Raw genomic sequence first — 17856 nt, 5'->3', positions numbered from 1 at the left:
CAGATTCCAGTCTTTATCTCCTGTCCCAAACGCCCACTAACCAAATCTGGCTTGTCTGCTGTTTTTATGCCTTTTTTAAATAATCTTTTTTTTTTTTAATATGTATTTATTTATGTTTGGCTGTGCTGGGTCTGTGGCCGTGGTCTTTCTCTAGTTGCTACAAGCGGGGGCTACTCTCTGGTTGTAGAGGGAGGGCTTCTCCCTGCAGTGGTTTCTCTTGCTGTGGAGCATGACCTGTAGGGCAATCAGGCTTCAATAGTTGTGGTGTGGGGCTCAGCAGTGGCGGCTAGCAGGCCCCCAGCGCGCAGGCTCAGTACTTGTGGTGCACAGGCTCAGCTGCCCCGGGGCATGTGGGATCTTCCTGGACAGGGATCAAACCGGCTTCCCCTGCATTGCAAGGTGGGCTCTCAACCACGGGACCACCAGGGAAGCCCTCTTAGATAGTTTTTCAGAAAGTTTTTCATATTTTTAAATGGTTGAAAAAAAATCAAACCTACTTTGTAACATGTGAAAATTACATGAAATTTAAAATTCAGCAACCATACAGTTTTTTTGGAACACAGCCACACTGATCTGTTTTAAATATTGTCAATGGTCGTGTTTATGTTGCCCACAAAGAATAAAATATTTACTCTCTGGCCTTTTAAGAAGAAGTTTGTCAACTCCTGCTCCAGACTATTCCCAAGGCCTTTTGGTGGTGATCTACAGGCTTCTTTAAAAGATCGTCCTCTCCTGCTCCCCTGGGGCTTCTTTCAGCTGAATAACTGACCACAGAGTCCTGCCAGTTCTTCAGCTCAGAACCATGGAGTCAGTCTTGCCTCTCCTTTTTCCTGCAGTTCCCACATTCATATCATAAGTCTGTCCATAACATGAGTAAACTCTGTCACTTCAGCTTCAGAAATAATGATTGCTGTTTTTCTTGTGACCTAATCACATGATACTAATTGGTTTCTGAATTCTGAACAACCTTCAGATTCCTGCAAAAGCCCTCTTTGGCTGTGACAGACTTTTTTTAAGATACTAGTCTTTATTTGCTAATACCTTATTTAGAATTTTTGCCTTGTATATTTATAAGTGAGGTTGGGATAAAAGTTTTCTTTTTTGGTGTTTTGTCAAATTTTGGTGTAAAACGTTTTGCAAATGTCAATCACTCTGAAAAATGTTACCTTGTTTTCTACAATACAGGTGGTTTTTACGGCATTTGGATGACTGGATCTTGAAAGTTTATTAAAAGAACTTATCTATAAAGCCATCTGGGCCATCAGTCTCTTTGGTTGGCATGTCCGATTTTCTAACAGAAGTGAAAGCCAGTTTAGCCCTCTTCTACCTGGTGCTTGCCCCCTCCAATCACAATAACCAGGGGCCAAACCATCACTCACGGAGGTGCTCCAGCTTCTGGCTATGTGGTGTGGCTGAAGACGGAGAGGAAGGGAGAGAGTCAAAGGTCACGTCGCTCATGTTGTCATCTCCGGAGTTCTCTGAGAGGCGAAGCAGCAGTGGGGGCCGGCTCCCTGAGAGGGTCCTCACCCGGGGGCTCCCGCACTTTTCCTCTGTCCCCCTTAAGATGGTCTTGGCTGACTGCTGGAGAATTAACAGTGACATGCACATCACACAGGCACCTTTTGGGAACAAGGGGTTCTTCCTGTTGCCTGTTGGTCCCTCAAAACCTGAGGCCCTTTCAGCCACAGAGGCCTTAGGGACTGGCAGAAAATCTAAAAATAATCAGTGGGGGATTAACCCAAAGGCCTCTAAGAAGGGGCATCTGGAACAGGAGCTCAGAGTGCCAGCACTCCCAAAGCGATGGCCACCATTCATGGCCCTGAGCTGGGGGATGGCCTGTAGAATCCCAAGCTGGTCTTTGCCAACATGGTCTTATAGCTGGTCCACGTACTGGGGGTGGTAATGGGGGTACAACAGGGACACAGAGAGGTGCTCAGTGAGCCAAGTTCAAGCCTCATTTGTCAACACATCAGACAAACCACATACCACACACCCCACTCACTTATCTGTACACGCCTGGTCCCCTCACTGTGGGCAAAAATGGGCCCAAGTCAAGCAGACCCCAATTCCTCTATTAGTGGGGATACTCAGGAGGGCTGTGTACACTGGTTCAAAAGGGGTAAGGGACACAGATGGGACTAAGACTCTTCCAGCCACAATACTCTTCAATTAAGCATCGCAGGGCCTGGGCCACCAGCACACAGGAAGCACAGTTTTCTGGTCCTGCAGCAGAAGGGCCCTGCCAGTCCACACGTGCTCATACTGGGTACCTACCAGCAGCTTGGTGTTCTGATTCACTGCATCCCTCTCTCTCGGGGACAGGTCAAAGGGAGTGAGGCCCATGCTCTTGCAAATCCGGTTGCAGGCATGTGAGTGGAAGAAGAGAGCCATCCCGCGGACACCTGAAGAGAGTTGGGGGTCTGGAGCATTGCTCTGCTTTGGGATGGGGGCACGGCAGCGCTGAGCACCCTAAAGATGGCATGGCCCAGACATCCCAGGCTCCCATCTCCACAGTCTAGGGCAGGCCCATATACCACCTTGGCCTGCTTGCCTGGGTGAACAAAAAGCCTGGAGATTTTGCAGCGAAGTGTGGTCTCCCGGGCCATGCTGGCTTTCCCAGCCTACCTAGGTTTCCATCTCCAAAGTCAGTGCCCCTCTCAGTGTGGATCTGTGGGTCGGTATAGAGGTCACCCACGCCCTGGATGTCCACCACAATCAGCTGGTGGCCGGAACGCTCAAACGTGAAGTGGCTGAAGGCCTGTGGGGCAAGAAGAAGGAAAAGATGACCACAGAGACCAGGCTGTGGGCTGCATGGACACCAGCAGGCACTGCTCTGACGGGCTGCAGTACTCCAGCTCTGCTCACGTTGGGGGCCTTTCTCTGCAGGGAGAAGCGTACAGAGGCAAGGACAGAAAAAGAAGCCCTATTTTAATTTGGAGTGGCCCAAGGTCTGCTGAGATGGGACACAGGGCTCTGCAGGGGCCTCACCTGTGGCGTCAGGCGCACGTTGTCATCACGGACGAAGCCTGAGTTGGAGTTATATTTGATGTACTTGCCCTCGATGTAGTGTTCCAGGTGGAATAGCGGCCGGCCCGGTCTCTCCTTCAGCTCTATGACGCACATCTGCATGATGTCCACCTGGCGGGAGGGCAGGAGGAGTCAGGGGAAGGGCAGGGCCCAGGCGGCACCCTCCTCTGATAAGAGGCTGGAGCAGAAAGGCTGAAACTGCTGATTGTCCCCAGAATCCATCCCCCTTTTTCTTTAGACTGAAAACCCCTGCTATGGCCTGAATGGATTCTTCCAAATTTCATCTCAAGGCTTGAAATCTCAAGGCTCACAGGTGATGGTATTAAGGAGGTGGGGCCTTTGGGAGGTGATAAGGTCAGGAGAGAAAGCTCTTGTGAATGGGATTAGTGCCCTGAAAAAAAGAGAACTCAGAGAGCTCCCTCACTCCATACACACTCTGAGGACACAGCAAGAAGGTGCCAGCATGAACCTATAAACCCATTCTCCTGTATTTTGTTACAGCAGCCCAAATGGACTAAGATAACCTGAGTTGTAACATGATGCACAGCCATCCAGCAGCGATGACATGGCTTGGCTTCCCTTGCAGCTAGATGTGGCCATGTGACTAAGCCCAGCCAATAGGAAGCAAGCAGCAGGGATGATGCAACTCCAGCCTGCCCTCTCCTTCTCTGGCCTTCCTGAGGCTGTAAGGTAGACATCTGCCAGTGAGCCAGAACTGACCATGCAGTCCAGGGCAACTCCTGGCAGATGGCAAACAACAAGACAGAAGGAACCAGGCCTCTGGATGACAAGGAGGTGAAGCAGCAGCCCACCCTGAGCCCCATCTAAGAGAGGCTATTCGATGAGATGGAAGGAAACCATTTTGAGTTAGCACACAGCTGTGAGTCTGCCTGCTAAGCAACTTAGCCTGCGCCTTGTGCTAATACAGAGAACTTGGGCAAGTTATTTCCCCAGTTTGTGTCTCAGTTTCCTCACCCATGGAATGGGTATAAGGGTGAAATCTGTTGGTGCAGGAAGCAAGTCTGCCAGCGTCTGCTGATGTCATTATTATCAGCAGACACAATTCTCGAGTGATACACACCAAACTATAACAGTGGTTCTTTCCCTACAAAGGGGAATCACAGGGAATTCAGACATTCCCTGCTAAATTTTGCACCAAGCGTATGTTTAATTTTGTACTCAGAAGAAACTGTGTAAGTACTGTGTATGTTTGTAACATAGGATAGGGAAGACCTGGGACTCTAACTTTGACCTGTTACACAAGGTCACACCCATGGTACCCTGGCCCCATCGAAGCCACCCACAACAGGGGCCGGGTCTGGGTTTCCCAAGGAAATGACCACCCAGGAAACTTTGGCTGAGTTAAGGAAGACAACAGCTGCAGAGGCCAAAGGGGTCCAGAGCCGGGAGCTGAGAACCTCCCCAAATGTGGCTTCAGTTCTGAGAACCAGCCAGAGGGGAAGGAGCAGCTGGTTCCCAGCGGATTCCTGTCCCCAAAACTGGCTCTATCCCTACAAGGAAGCATGCGGCAGGGCCACTGGCTTGGCCAGGAGGCAACTGGGAGAGGGTCAGTGGCAGACACATCCTCAAGGCGACGGCCAGTTCCTCCTCAAACAGCCACATTCCTCTCTCTTCATCAATTCAACCACCTTATTATTCACTGAGCACCTAGGCACTGGGATAGAGCAAACAAGACAGATAAAATCCTTGTCCTCGGGGGAGAGAGGCAACTGAAGTATACATGAATAAATACATGAATAAGACTCTTTCAGATACTGCCAACTGCTCTGAAAAAAAGAAACCAAAACAAACAAAAGGACATGTCAGAGGCTGCAGCAGTAGAAGGGTTACTTCATCTTCATTTAGGATGGTCTAGCACAGCCTCATAGCTCAGTTAATGAAGAATCTGCCTGCAACGCAGGAGACCTGGGTTCAAATCGTAAGCCGGGAAGATACCCTGTAGAAGGAAACGGCAATCCTCTCCAGTATTCTTACGTGGAAAATTCCATGGACAGAGGAGCCTGGCGGGCTACGGTTCATGGGGGGGTGCAAGAGTCGGACATGACTTAGCAACTAAACCACCACCACCAGCACAGCCTAGCTGAGGAGGTGACATGAGCTGAAACCTGAAATCTAAGGACTGAGGGGATCCAATGATGCAGCCTTGGGGCACAGCCAGTTCAAAGGTCCTGAGGCAGAAACAAGCTTAGAGAAGAAGGGAAAAGTGGCCAGGCCTGAGTACATGGAGTCACAGCCCCTGAGCATGGGAATGTGGCTTCCTGTGTCCACACCAAGTATGCTTAATCAAGAGCTCTGCAAACACTAGGCACTCAATAAATTCTGCTGTTTGCCTGAAAATGCGGCTCTCCTGAGGCACTCAGACGATGGTACCTTATAGCTAGCAGGTACACCAACAGTAGGAGAGCTGAGCTGTGAATTCAGGCAGCGCAAAGGCCTAGCTCTATTTTCTAGCTATTTCCTCAAATGCAAGCAGGCAACAGGAAATTCTGCTTGGCCTCAGGTCACCAATACCCTGGGGGCTCAAGTGAAGAAGCCAAGAGCAGGGGCTTGGAAAGTCTGAGCTTTCCAGGAATAAGTCCTGGCTCCATCCCTGCCTGTTTGAGCAAGAAACTTTACCCCTTTATGCCCTAGGTTCCCCAGGGACAGATAAGGAATCTTATTCCCCATGCCCTCTCCTGCTTTTTCTTGGGAGACACCAATCTCAGCCCACCTAGTCTAAGAGGAAGGACCCATAACCCTGGCTCTAAGGGTGGATACAAGGCTCAGGCCTTCCCAATCTGCATATTCCCACCTCCTGGCCATCATGATTGGCTCAGTGATAGGCATCTAACCTAATCAAGCCAATGAAATCCAGTTCTGAGACTTTGATAGAAACTTACGGGAAAACATGTCATTCCATCAAGGTTGCTAAGAAATTAAAAGTGAGCCTGCAGCTACTGGGGTCAACATGTCACTGCAAGTTGAAAAGTTGCCTAAGTGATGCCAACACAGAAGAACATTGAGGCTAGAGCTGGAGGAAGACTTCCAACAACCTCAATTTGGTTCTGGATCCAGCTGTGTCTGTGTGTATGCATGCTAAGTCACTTCAGTTCAGTTCATTTGCTCAGTTGTGTCTGACTCTTTGCGACCCCATGAACCACAGCACACCAGGCCTTCCTGTCCATCACTAACTCCCAGAGTACACCCAAACCCATGTCCATCAAGTCAGTGATGCCATCCAACCATTTCATCCTCTGTTGTCCCCTTCTCCTCCTGCCCTCAATCTTTCCCAGCATTAGGGTCTTTTCAGATGAGTCAGCTCTTCGCATCAGGTGGGCCAAATACTGGAGTTTCAGCTTCAACATCAGTCCTTCCAATGAACACCCAGGACTGATCTCCTTTAGAATGGACTGGTTGGATCTCCTTGCAGTTTAAGGGCCTCTCAAGAGTCTTCTCCAACACCACAGTTCAAAAGCATCAATTCTTCGGCACTCAGCTTTCTTTATAGTCCAACTCTCACACCCATACATGACCATTGGAAAAACCATAGCCTTGACTAGACGGACCTTTGTTGGCGAAGTAATGTCTCTGCTTTTTAATATACTGTCTAGGTTGGTCATAACTTTCCTTCCAAGGAGTAAGTCAGTCATGTCCAATTCTTTGTGACCCTATGGACTATAGCCCACCAGGCTCCTCTGTCCATAGGATTCTCCAGGCAAGAATACTGGAGTGGGATGCCATGTCCTCCTCCAGGGGATCTTCCCAACCCAGGGATTGAAGCTGGGTCTCTTATGTCTCCTGAATTGATAGGTAGGTTCTTTACAACTAGTGTCACCTGGGAAGCCTCAGCTGTGCCTGCTGCTGCTGCTGCTGCTAAGTCACTTCAGTTGTGTCTGACTCTGAGCAACCCCATAGACGGCAGCCCACCAGGCTCCTCTGTCCCTGGGATTCTTCACTGGAGTGGGTTACCATTTCCTTCTCCAATGCATGAAAGTGAAAAGTGAAAGTGAAGTCGCTCAGTCGTGCCCGACTCTTAGTGACCCCATGGACTGCAGCCCACCAGGCACCTTAGTCCATGGGATTTTCCAGGCAAGAGTACTGGAGTGGGGTGCCATTGCCTTCTCCGCAGCTGTGCCTGCAGTCAGCCCTATTTCTCAATTATAGGAAGCAATCCATTCCCCTTTTGGTTTATGCCTGTTTGAATGGATTTCTGTCACTTGCAAACAAAAATCCTGATGAATAGACCCCATGTGTAAATGAAATAAAAACATTCCAACTTCCACCAACCTCAGAGCTCTGTTTTTTTTAGTTTTCTTTTTCTCCTATTTTTTGGCCAAAGTGTGCAAGCACCCAGGATCTTAGTTCCCCAACCAGGGTTTGAACTCATGACCACTGCAGTGGAAGCATGGTGTTTTAACCACTGGGCCACCAGGGAAGTTCCAGAGTTCTGTTTTTAAGAATAAATAACTTTTGGTATACAGAGCACTTTTCATACTGTTCAAAGAATGCTCAAACTACCGCACAATTGCACCCATCTCACACGCTAGTAAAGTAATGCTTAAAATTCTCCAAGCCAGGCTTCAGCAATATGTGAACCGTGAACTTCCTGATGTTCAAGCTGGTTTTAGAAAAGGCAGAGGAACCAGAGACCAAATTGCCAACATCCACTGGATCATGGAAAAAGCAAGAGAGTTCCAGAAAAACATCTATTTCTGCTTTATTGACTATGCCAAAACCTTTGACTGTGTGGATCACAATAAACTGTGGAAAATTCTGAAAGAGATGGGAATACCAGACCACCTGATCTGCCTCTTGAGAAATTTGTATGCAGGTAAGGAAGCAACAGTTAGAACTGGACATGGAACAGCAGACTGGTTCCAAATAGGAAAAGGAGTACGTTAAGGCTGTATATTGTCACCCTGTTTATTTAACTTATACGCAGAGTACATCATGAGAAACGCTGGACTGGAAGAAGCACAAGCTGGAATCAAGACCGCCGGGAGAAGTATCAATAACCTCAGATATGCAGATGACACCACCCTTATGGCAGAAAGTGAAGAGGAACTCAAAAGCCTCTTGATGAAAGTGAAAGTGGAGAGTGAAAAAGTTGGCTTAAAGCTTCAACATTCAGAAAACGAAGATCATGGCATCTGGTCCCATCACTTCATGGGAAATAGATGGGGAAACAGTGGAAACAGTGTCAGACTTTATTTTGGGGGGCTCCAAAATCACTGCAGATGGTGACTGCAGCCATGAAATTAAAAGACGCTTACTCCTTGGAAGGAAAGTTATGACCAACCTAGACAGCATATTAAAAAGCAGAGACATTACTTTGCCAACAAAGGTTCGTCTAGTCAAGGCTATGGTTTTTCCTGCGGTCATGTATGGATGTGAGAGTTGGACTGTGAAGAAGGCTGAGAGCCAAAGAATTGATGCTTTTGAACTGTGGTGTTGGAGAAGACTCTTTGAGAGTCCCTTGGACTGCAAGGAGATCCAACCAGTCCATTCTGAAGGAGATCAGCCCTGGGATTTCTTTGGAAGGAATGATGCTAATGCTGAAACTCCAGTACTTTGGCCACCTCATGCGAAGAGTTGACTCATTGGAAAAGACTCTGATGCTGGGAGGGATTGGGGGCAAGAGGAGAAGGGGACGGCAAAGGATGAGATGGCTGGATGGCATCACTGACTCGATGGACGTGAGTCTGAGTGAACTCCGGGAGTTGGTGATGGACAGGGAGGCCTGGCGTACTGCGATTCATGGGGTTCCAAAGAGTCGGACAAGACTGAGCGACTAATCTGATACAGAGCACTTGACCTGTCAGGCTCCATAAACGATGGGTTTTATTAGCTGCTGCTAAGACAGCAAAGAAGGGGACCTGTGACCAGCACTGCCATCGCCCTCAGCTCCAGATCTGGGCTACGCTGCCCTGGGCTGTGCTGGTGTGGGAATGTGGAAGGCAGGGGTGCCACACACCTGCTTGGGGGGCTTGTGCCGATTATACTCCTCTCCCCAGAGCTTGGCCTCCATCTGTAGACGCACGTCCTCGAAGTACACGTCCCTGTCCACGGACTCGATGTAGCGCTTTGCCACGTAGTTGGAGGCCCCCTTCCACTGCTGGGTGTGCAGGAAGTTGGAGAGCTTCTTCCTGAGGGGAGAGGCATCAGGGAGCCTGCCCGATGCTCTGGGGCTCACTGGGACCCCAGCCCTAGTTCTCAGGATGGGGACACCCTGCGTGATCTGACTGACAGAGTTAGGAATAAAATGCAGGAGGTGGGAGGGGCTTCCCTACCCCGCAGCATCCTTCAGAGATCTGGGAAGGGGGGTCAAGGGACAGACTCCCTGTTCTGCCCACTCCCATCCCTACAGCCCGGCCCAATGTGCGGTCCAAGAAGAGAATGTCACAGAGCCCCTGCTCTCAGGAGCCTGAGGGCATCGGGGCAGGATCCCCAGAGGCAGGCTGAGTCACTTACGTTCTGAAGCACTCCCTCATTGCTCCCCGGCCGAAGGGCTGAAAGACACGACACAGATATGTACAAAGCTCATGGACAAAACGGTGAGCTATGCATGCACTGCGTGTGTATGGAGCTCCATTTATACGGAGTACAAAAATAGGGAAACCAATCTCCGGTGATAGAATTCAGGGCAGTGCCTACCCTTGGGAATAAAGGAGTAGTAACTGGGGCTGAGCAGGTCTTCTGGGGGGGTGCCGGTGATTTTCAGTGTCTTGATCTGGGTACTGGTTACACATGTGTTTACTTGGTGAAACTCACCAAGCCATACACTTTTCTGAGCGTGCAACACACTATAAAATGCTTCACAAGTCGACCCTGCTGCTTCCTATGCAGGAACTGCTCTATTTTCTAGTTGATTCTTTTTTTTTTTTTTTGCAACCCACTGAGTTCATCTTGTTAGATGAACAGTATTAAGTGGTGACTTGCAATTTTTGAAAACCGATCAACAGGTTCACACTTCACTGATTTTCAACAAGAGTGTCAAGAAGAATCTTTTAATACATGTGATCAATATATGAAATGTCCAGAATAGGTAAATAAACAGAGACAGAAGTTAAATTAGTGGTTGCCCAGGGCTGGGGAAGAGGAGGGAATTGGAGCCTGACTGCTAATGGGTATGTATGAGGTTTCTTCTAGAGATGGTGAACATGTTCCGGGACTGATCGGGGTGATGGTTGCACAACTCTTGACTGTACTAAAAACCACTGAGCTGTACACTTTAAATAGATATGTGGTATGGTGTGTGAATTATATTCAATAAGGCTGTTACAAAAGATAAAATAAATACACATCAGAGAATTCCCTAAAGCTTAAAAAAAAGAAAGAGGACGTGGAGGAGAGGGAGCGGGCACTGCAGCTGGTCGGCCAGGACCGCACTGGGCTCGAGGCTCTGCTCACCTGGGATGCCATTTTGATTAGGACTTCATCCTCCACCCACTCGCCGGTAACAGCGTTGTACCTGCAGAGACCAGAACCCACCCCAGGGCGCAGTGTCCATCACCTGATCCTGTCACTCACTGGCTAAAAGCAGAAGACTTTTCTGGGCTTCCTGCTGCTCTCAGGATCAAGTCCACTCTCTACCTACAGGCCCAGCTGACCTCCTGGGTTCGGTCTGTGGACACGCTCCCTCCTTCCCAGGCTCCCACCACACTGGCCTTCCCTTTCTTCAAAGGCAGCTGTTCCTTCACCATGTCCCCCACCCACCCCCATGCCACTGCTGTGCTGTGGGTAGGCTATGGTTCCCCACTGGACTGTAACTCCACAAAGACAAGCCATGTCTGTGCTGTGTACTGTAGGGCCTGGTACTGGGGTTGCTTAATAAATGCATGCTGGATGAACAACTGAATAAATAAATTTCTTTATTATAACTGGTCTAGATAATGTGTCCCAGGAAGGAAGGCAGCAGCACCCTCTGTCTTGCCAGTATGAGGCCCAGCCCAGGTTGCTAGGCCAGTCTCCTGAAGCCTGTCCCAGTACAGACAGCAGTGGTGGAGGGTCCTACCTCTGAGTCCAGCCAGGAAAGGGGCTGCTGGCTACACACCCAAGACAGAGAGGCATGGAGAGGGTTCCAGAACATTTCCATCTCTCTCTTTCCCAGGGATCCTCTTTCCCAGAGCAAATCTGCCCCTAGGCCTGGCTGGGCCTTAACAGGTTTGTCTGGTGGAAAGCTCTTCAGCTCAGTAAATCCTGAAAATCTAAAACCTTCCCCAGGGCTGAAGTGTTCTCAGTTTTAGCAGATGCCTCCCTGGTCCACCCTCGGTGGGGACAGACTCGAAAACCTCCCAGCGCCTGAGAACAGCCTCTTCAGAGCCTGAAGCCTCTACCAGGAGAAACAAGCAGAGGCTTGGCAGGTAAGCTGCCCCAGGCCTGGTGGGGTGGGTTGGGGGAGGAAGGCTTGTCAGAGCCGAACACCTGCTGGCAACAAGCTCATGGCAAGTATTGTCATCAAAAAATAATGGCCATCATTATTATTAATTTTATTACCATGTAGGTGCCAAGGTAAACGAAACAGTCTTCCCTCACTTCCAAGTAGACTGAAAGCTGAGAGGCACCCAGAAGGTGGGGGAGGGTGGAGACATGCAACACGGGAAGGATCTTAGCTGTCCTTCACAACCACTGACCTCATAGAGGACAGAGGCGCTCTAAGTTCACTGAGCATTCACTGTATGCTGAGTGCTTACACGGAATTCCTCAAGAACCACCACTCAGCCCAGTGAGATCCATACAAATACTGTGTCCACTGTCCAGATGGAAGAACTGAGGTTCAGAAAGGTGAAATAACCTTCCTGAGAGCCAAGATTCAAACCCAGATCAGTTTCAATGTGACCTTTGTGCTTAACCAGTCTGGGGACAACTCACGTGAATAGGAAATCTGTCTCAATAAAGGGCCAGCTTGCAGCAGAGCTCTCTAAAGACCAGGAGTGGAGGAGGAAGCCTCCAATCTAGAAATCTCTGGTCATTCTGGGCATCAATGTCTGACCTCCCTCTGCTGGTAGTCAGAGCAGTTGAAATCAGCAAGTTTAGCTAGGAAATCAACAGTTTGGTGTGGCCCCTGGTCCCTGTTCCTCAGGAGCTCTGGGATTCACAGAACTAGCCCAGAATGTGAGTCCTGCTTCCCAAGGGCCTCCCTGTTGGCCTGGTGTCCTCAGCCTGGAAGCCACATGTCACCAACCAGCCACCACACTGCCCTTATAGGCAGGAAGAAACAGAGTTCCCATCCTGGCCTTCTGGGGCACCCACAATACTCAGCTGCTGGAACAGACCCCAGAGCCTGCTAGGTCACCCTCCAAAATGGGGAAGGGGTGCACGCCAGGCTCTAAGCCATCGCCTCACAAGGTGTGAGCAGGACTATGTTGCAGAAAGGTGGAGAAGGCTCCACTGTTTCTGCCTGCCCAGCATCCACTCTTCTTTCTTCTGGTAACAGCACCCCAATTTTCCTTTGGGGAACCACCATCCACCATTCTCAGAACATATGGACTGGGTGGAGCTGATCCCCCAGCACTTTCTGGTGTGTGGTATGTGATCTAGACTTGGCTAATCAAAGCAAAGCTCTGGGCACGATGACTGGTTTAGTGGTGGGCCTATAGCCAAAGCCAGGCCAATGAGATTCAAATGTTAAAAACTGAGGAAGATTCATTTCCATTTGGTGAGATGAATCATGGGGCTCCCAGGGGCCATCAGTACCATTAATGCAAGAGAGTCTATCTGGTATGAAAGCCAAAAGCATCCTTGGAGCACCTGGAATAAGCTATACCTGAAGTCCACATAGATAAGTCAACCATTCCTCTTTGCTTAAGCGACTGTGAATTGGCTTCTGTCACTTGCATTTGGGCTATTTGTTACTGCAGCGTAGCTTACCCTAGCCTGTTGAATACTGTCTTATAGGAACACTGTGAGGATTAAATGAGATAATGCACAGTGCTTGTCTCTGTATGTGTGTTAGTTGCTCAGTTATGTCCCGACTCTGCAACCCCACGGACTGTAGGCCACCAGGCTCCTCTGTCCACGGTATTCTCCAGGCAAGAATACTAGAGTGGGTTGCCATTTCCTCCTCCAGAGGATCTTCCCAATCCAGGGATTGAACTCAGGTCTGCTGCATTGCAGGGGGGTTCTTTACCATCTGAGCCTCCAGGGAAGCCCCACATGGTGCCTAAACATGCGTAAATACTCAAATATTGACCGATATTATTATTATATTCCCTTTTCCTTGATCTCCAGGGGTACTTAAGCCTCACTGATTACAAGCAGAAAAAGGACCCAACCCCCAAGGACCCCTAGAGAACTGGGGTCATACAACACTTGCAGACAAGGACCTGACCTGTGGCGTGTGGCACATTCCGTGGCAACGTCTTCCAGGTGGAACTCAGCCCAGGGGTCAGGCATGTGCTTGGCTTTCTCGATTGCATGCTTCCAAGCTTCCTGCAGACGCAAAGGGGAGAGTTAGGCTTCTGGGACAGTGCAGGCCAATTCCTCCCGCCATGCGATTTCCCAAGTGTGTCCAGCCTCTTGGGAGGCAGACAGCATTATTCAGTCAGAATTATAATCACCTATTATCCTTGTAGGAACACAGTTCCCAAAAGACCTCACAGGGACATAGCCTTCCCACGGCCAGAAGTGACCTGCCTCAACTATAAAACTGAAGAAAACGTAAGACGCACAGAAAACATATACTGCTTTGCTTGTTACCAAAGAGTTGAGAATGAAAATATTATTCCCCACCCCTTTGTTCAGATTGGAAGACGTTTTAACAGCTGGTAACCAGGAGTCTGACCAGGATGTGGGAAAATGAGTTCTCAGATACCGTCAGTGGGTATAAACCTTTTCTAAAGGTGGCCTGGCAATGTACTAAAATGGGAAAAAAATGTATTCCTTTATTTTTTTAATTAATTAATTTTTACTTTTGGCTGTGCTGGGTCTCTGTTGCTGCAAGCAGGGGCTACTCTCTAGTCGTGGTGTGTGGGCTTCTCATTGCAGTGAGTTTTCTTGTTGTAGAGCACATGCTTAGTACTTACGGTGCTCAGGCTTAGTTGCCCTGCAGCATGCGGGCTCTTCCCAGACCAGGGATCGAACCCCTGTCCCCTGCACTGGCACACAGATGCTTCACCACTGGGCCACCAGGAGAAGTCCCTATATTCCTTTATTTTGATCCAGCAATCCTGTATCTAGGAATGTACCATATAGGAAAACAAACATAGGGACTTCTCTGGTGGCCCAGTGGTTAAGAACAAATCTGCCTTCCAACACGAGGGACCGGTTGGGGAACTAAGATTCTACGTGCCAGAGGGCAACCAAGCCTGCGTGTCACAACTAGAGAAAGCCTACGCACCACAAGGAAGAGTGCATATGCTGCAGCAAGGCCCAGATAATACAAAAAGAGAGAAAGAAATACAAACGTAAGTGTGCACACTTGTGTACGAGGGGTATTGTGATTGTACCAAACTGAATTCAACCCAAATGTCTGTCTGTGGAGATTGGTTAATACACTTTGACTATATTCATTTAAAATGTGAAATAGCCCTGTGGTGAGAACTCTGGACTCTTACTGGGTCCAATGTCACTTTTTTATAAATATTCTATAAATCATAAATACACCCCATTTTACTGCCCCCAAGGAAATTTATAGACCATATAAGCTTCTCAATCTCAAGAGTATATCAAACTATGCAAAATATACATTGCCTTTTACATTAACAAAAGGCTAAATTCTCAGTTAATTACGAACAGATTCCCAGAAGACGTTCCAAGGTCCTGGGGTTCAGGACCACTTCTTGTGCAGACCTGCTCTTCCGTTCCAGGGCTTAGCATCCCTGCCCTCCACCCATCCAGTGCCTCAGTGCCCGCCACTGTTGTGCTGCCCCAAAACACGTGCCCCCAAATATTCAAACCCTGTTGAGAACTGGGCCTCTTGAGCACTAACTGGGAAAGATGACCAAGGCACGTGATGGAGAGAACTCACTGAGTATCAAAAGCATCACCGTATGGCCCCACTTTTTGTTTTAAAAAGCTCATTTTACTGCTTTTATAATCCCAAGGTGGAATCCTTACCTTTCCCCTCCAAACAAACACTCTGACACTCAAACTGATAGTTATCCCCTCTCCATCTTTTCCTAGAGCTTGAACTTCTGCCTGACAGCCTCTACAGAATCCATGAGACCAAAACTCCCTTCCAGGCCACAGGTCTGAGCCACAGGAAGGGGCTGGATACTGTCTGGGCCAGGCAGATTCTAGACCTCCTCTTCCAACAACAGCCTCCCTCAGCCTCCCCGGCCAGCTCTTAGGAGCTCTTCCACGGACTTGGGTTCAAACAGGACAGCTCCCCAGCCATGGCCCCACCTAAGCTCCACCCCTGGGAGCTGCTCAGAGGACAGGAGATAGAGAGGCTGAGCTCATCAAGAAACTCACACAGAGGACTTTCCTGGGGGTCCAGTGGCTAAGAATCCGCCTTGCAATGCAGGGGACACGGTTTGATCCCTGATAGGGGAACTAAGATCCAACATGCCTCAGAGCAACGAAGTACATGATCCCACGTTAAGATCCAACACAGCCAAATAAATAAACATTAAAAAAAAAAAAAAGAAACTCACACATACAAGTACACACACACGCATAGCCCAGGGCCCCCTTACTGTGGCTTTCTAATCTCTGCAAAGTCTAAAACTTGGAAGCTTAATAATTCACACTTAATGAAAACTCTTGGGAAATGCAGAAGACAAGCAAAATTCAAATTTGCCACAGGCCATCCATTCAGAGCAACTGTTAACATCATCAGTGCTTTGGAAATTAGTTCTTTTCCAGATCCCTTACGTGCATTTTTAAATAAAATTGGAATCACACTGCAGCTATAATTTACAGCCTTTCAGGAGAGTGTTCTGCATCTTCCTGTGCAAAGTGTTCTCCACTTTGCACAGGATCTTGGATCCAGTCTTTCCATGTCATATGTGCAGACAGGCTGGGCTGACCTCATTTTCCTTCCTTGGTTGTAGGATATAATATAACTGTATAAACGTACCTTAAGGTAGGGCTTCCCTTGTGGCTCAGCTGGTAAAGAATTTGCCTGCAATGCAAGAGACCTTAAGGTACTCCTCAGATCTCAGTTGATGGCTATTCAGATTCTCTCTAATGATCTCTAGTATAAACAGTGCTGAAGAGAACATTCCCTTATCTATGTCTCTGTGTGCTTGTGCAAGAGCTCAGTAGGACATATTTCATTGGAATGTAATTGCGAGACCACATTTAAAAATTAGAAGTTTGGAGTTCTCATCCGAAAAGATTCTCCTAGGTTACACTCCAAGAAGCAGAGAACAAACCACTCAAATTTTTTGACACAAACATTACATCATGAATTTACAAGTTAGCTGTAACAGCTGCATAGTAATCCACTGCATGGGTTTATCATTATTGACTTAACTGTTCATTCACCTGTGGTTCTCCGCAGTGAGACTTTGAGCTTGTCACTGATTTTTCCCTATTATACATAACCCTGCAGCAGACATGTTTACAAGGAAAGCAGTTTCTGGATTTCTGTAATTTAAAAATGTGCCACAGTCCCCTCTTGTATTTCAGCCGCTGTGAATGGCAGTAACAGCCTTCTAATCCCTGCAGCTGCCAAGAAGCCTGCAGAGTTCTGTGTAGTCTGCAGGCCACCCTTCTGGGCACGTCAGGTGCCCTGTCCTCTGCCTGAGACACATGACTTTCCAAATGTACTTCTCTCAACAGGTGACTAAGACATGCCCTAAGCCACCTAACCGAGAAGGCAGTGGCACCCCACTCCAGTACTCTTGCCTGGAAAATCCCATGGATGGAGGAGCCTGGTAGGCTGCAGTCCATGGGGTCACTAAGAGTTGGACACGACTGAGCGACTTCACTTTCACTTTTTCACTTTCGTGCATTGGAGAAGGAAATGGCAACGCTCTCCAGTGTTCTTGCCTGGAGAATCCCAGGGGCAGGACAGCCTGGTGGGCTGACGTCTATGGGGTCACACAGAGTCGGACATGACTGAAGTGACTTAGCAGCAGCAGCAGCAAGCCACCTAAGACAGGGCCCCTCAATCAATGAGGATTATCAACAGAAATTATCAACAGGCTGGGTACTGTGACACGAACCAAAAAAAGTCAAAGAAAAAAGTATTTAAGAATTGGAGGGCATGATATGTCACAAGGTCAAAATTATCCTTTAAAAAAAAAAATCCAAAAAAGAATCAAGCCACACCTTACTGGCAACAGGTATGTTTAATGTAACTGACTTTTTTTTAAAGCACAATATAAAAAGTCCTGTACTAAGACTCAGTTCCCTGAGTTCTGGTTCCGGCCCACTGCTGACCCACTGGGGGAACTTCCATTTCCTCATTTACAAAAGACAGGGAAGAATGTTTTGACTACTAGTGGTCAATTTCTTTCCTGTCCCCACCCCGGGGACAGATATGTTCCCACTAGAAATAGTGTCTCACTGAGCCCGGAGTGATCTTTAGAGGTGAACAAACTCAGCTGAGCTGAAATCACTAATCCTGTTTAATCCCATCATGTTAGGAAAAACAGGTGGTAACTGTGGCCTGGGGAGTGAGTGCTCTCAGACACTGTGAATGGAAGCAGGCATCACCACCTTTGAGGGCCATCTGCTTATGCTAGATGGTTGGCCAACAATAATGAACCCTCTTCACTGACTTCTGGCCCACCCATTCTGATCACCTACCAGGTGTGCCCAGCTGAGCCGCCCAAAGATGGCTGGTGGTCGTAACGCTATGTAACAGGCAAACACTGCAAACACCCTGCTCATCCACAGTGGGATGATCACACACACTTGGCAAAATCCTACGCAGCG

The 17856-nt window shown here is 48.4% G+C and overlaps 1 protein-coding gene across 3 annotated transcripts in view; it reads right to left on the bottom strand.

The window, feature by feature from the left end:
* The window catches only part of EEF2K (eukaryotic elongation factor 2 kinase), a 72133-nt gene that overhangs the window by 23680 nt on the left and 30597 nt on the right, over positions 1-17856 (bottom strand). For 2 of the 3 annotated variants that reach the window (XM_070779780.1, XM_070779781.1), the window contains 8 exons: positions 13358-13458; positions 10438-10498; positions 9499-9536; positions 9002-9173; positions 2989-3138; positions 2626-2758; positions 2275-2402; positions 1380-1581 (listed from right to left, as the gene is read on the bottom strand). In XM_070779780.1, the coding sequence (XP_070635881.1) occupies positions 1380-1581; positions 2275-2402; positions 2626-2758; positions 2989-3138; positions 9002-9173; positions 9499-9536; positions 10438-10498; positions 13358-13458 (985 nt within the window). The remainder of the gene's footprint in view (positions 1-1379; positions 1582-2274; positions 2403-2625; positions 2759-2988; positions 3139-9001; positions 9174-9498; positions 9537-10437; positions 10499-13357; positions 13459-17856) is intronic. The other variant, XM_019987483.2, reaches the window with a different exon arrangement.

The sequence above is a fragment of the Bos indicus genome, chromosome 25 (assembly GCF_029378745.1).
Source record: "Bos indicus isolate NIAB-ARS_2022 breed Sahiwal x Tharparkar chromosome 25, NIAB-ARS_B.indTharparkar_mat_pri_1.0, whole genome shotgun sequence".
Taxonomy (NCBI): Eukaryota; Metazoa; Chordata; class Mammalia; order Artiodactyla; family Bovidae; genus Bos; species Bos indicus.
This window is presented reverse-complemented; position numbering and strand designations above follow the sequence as displayed.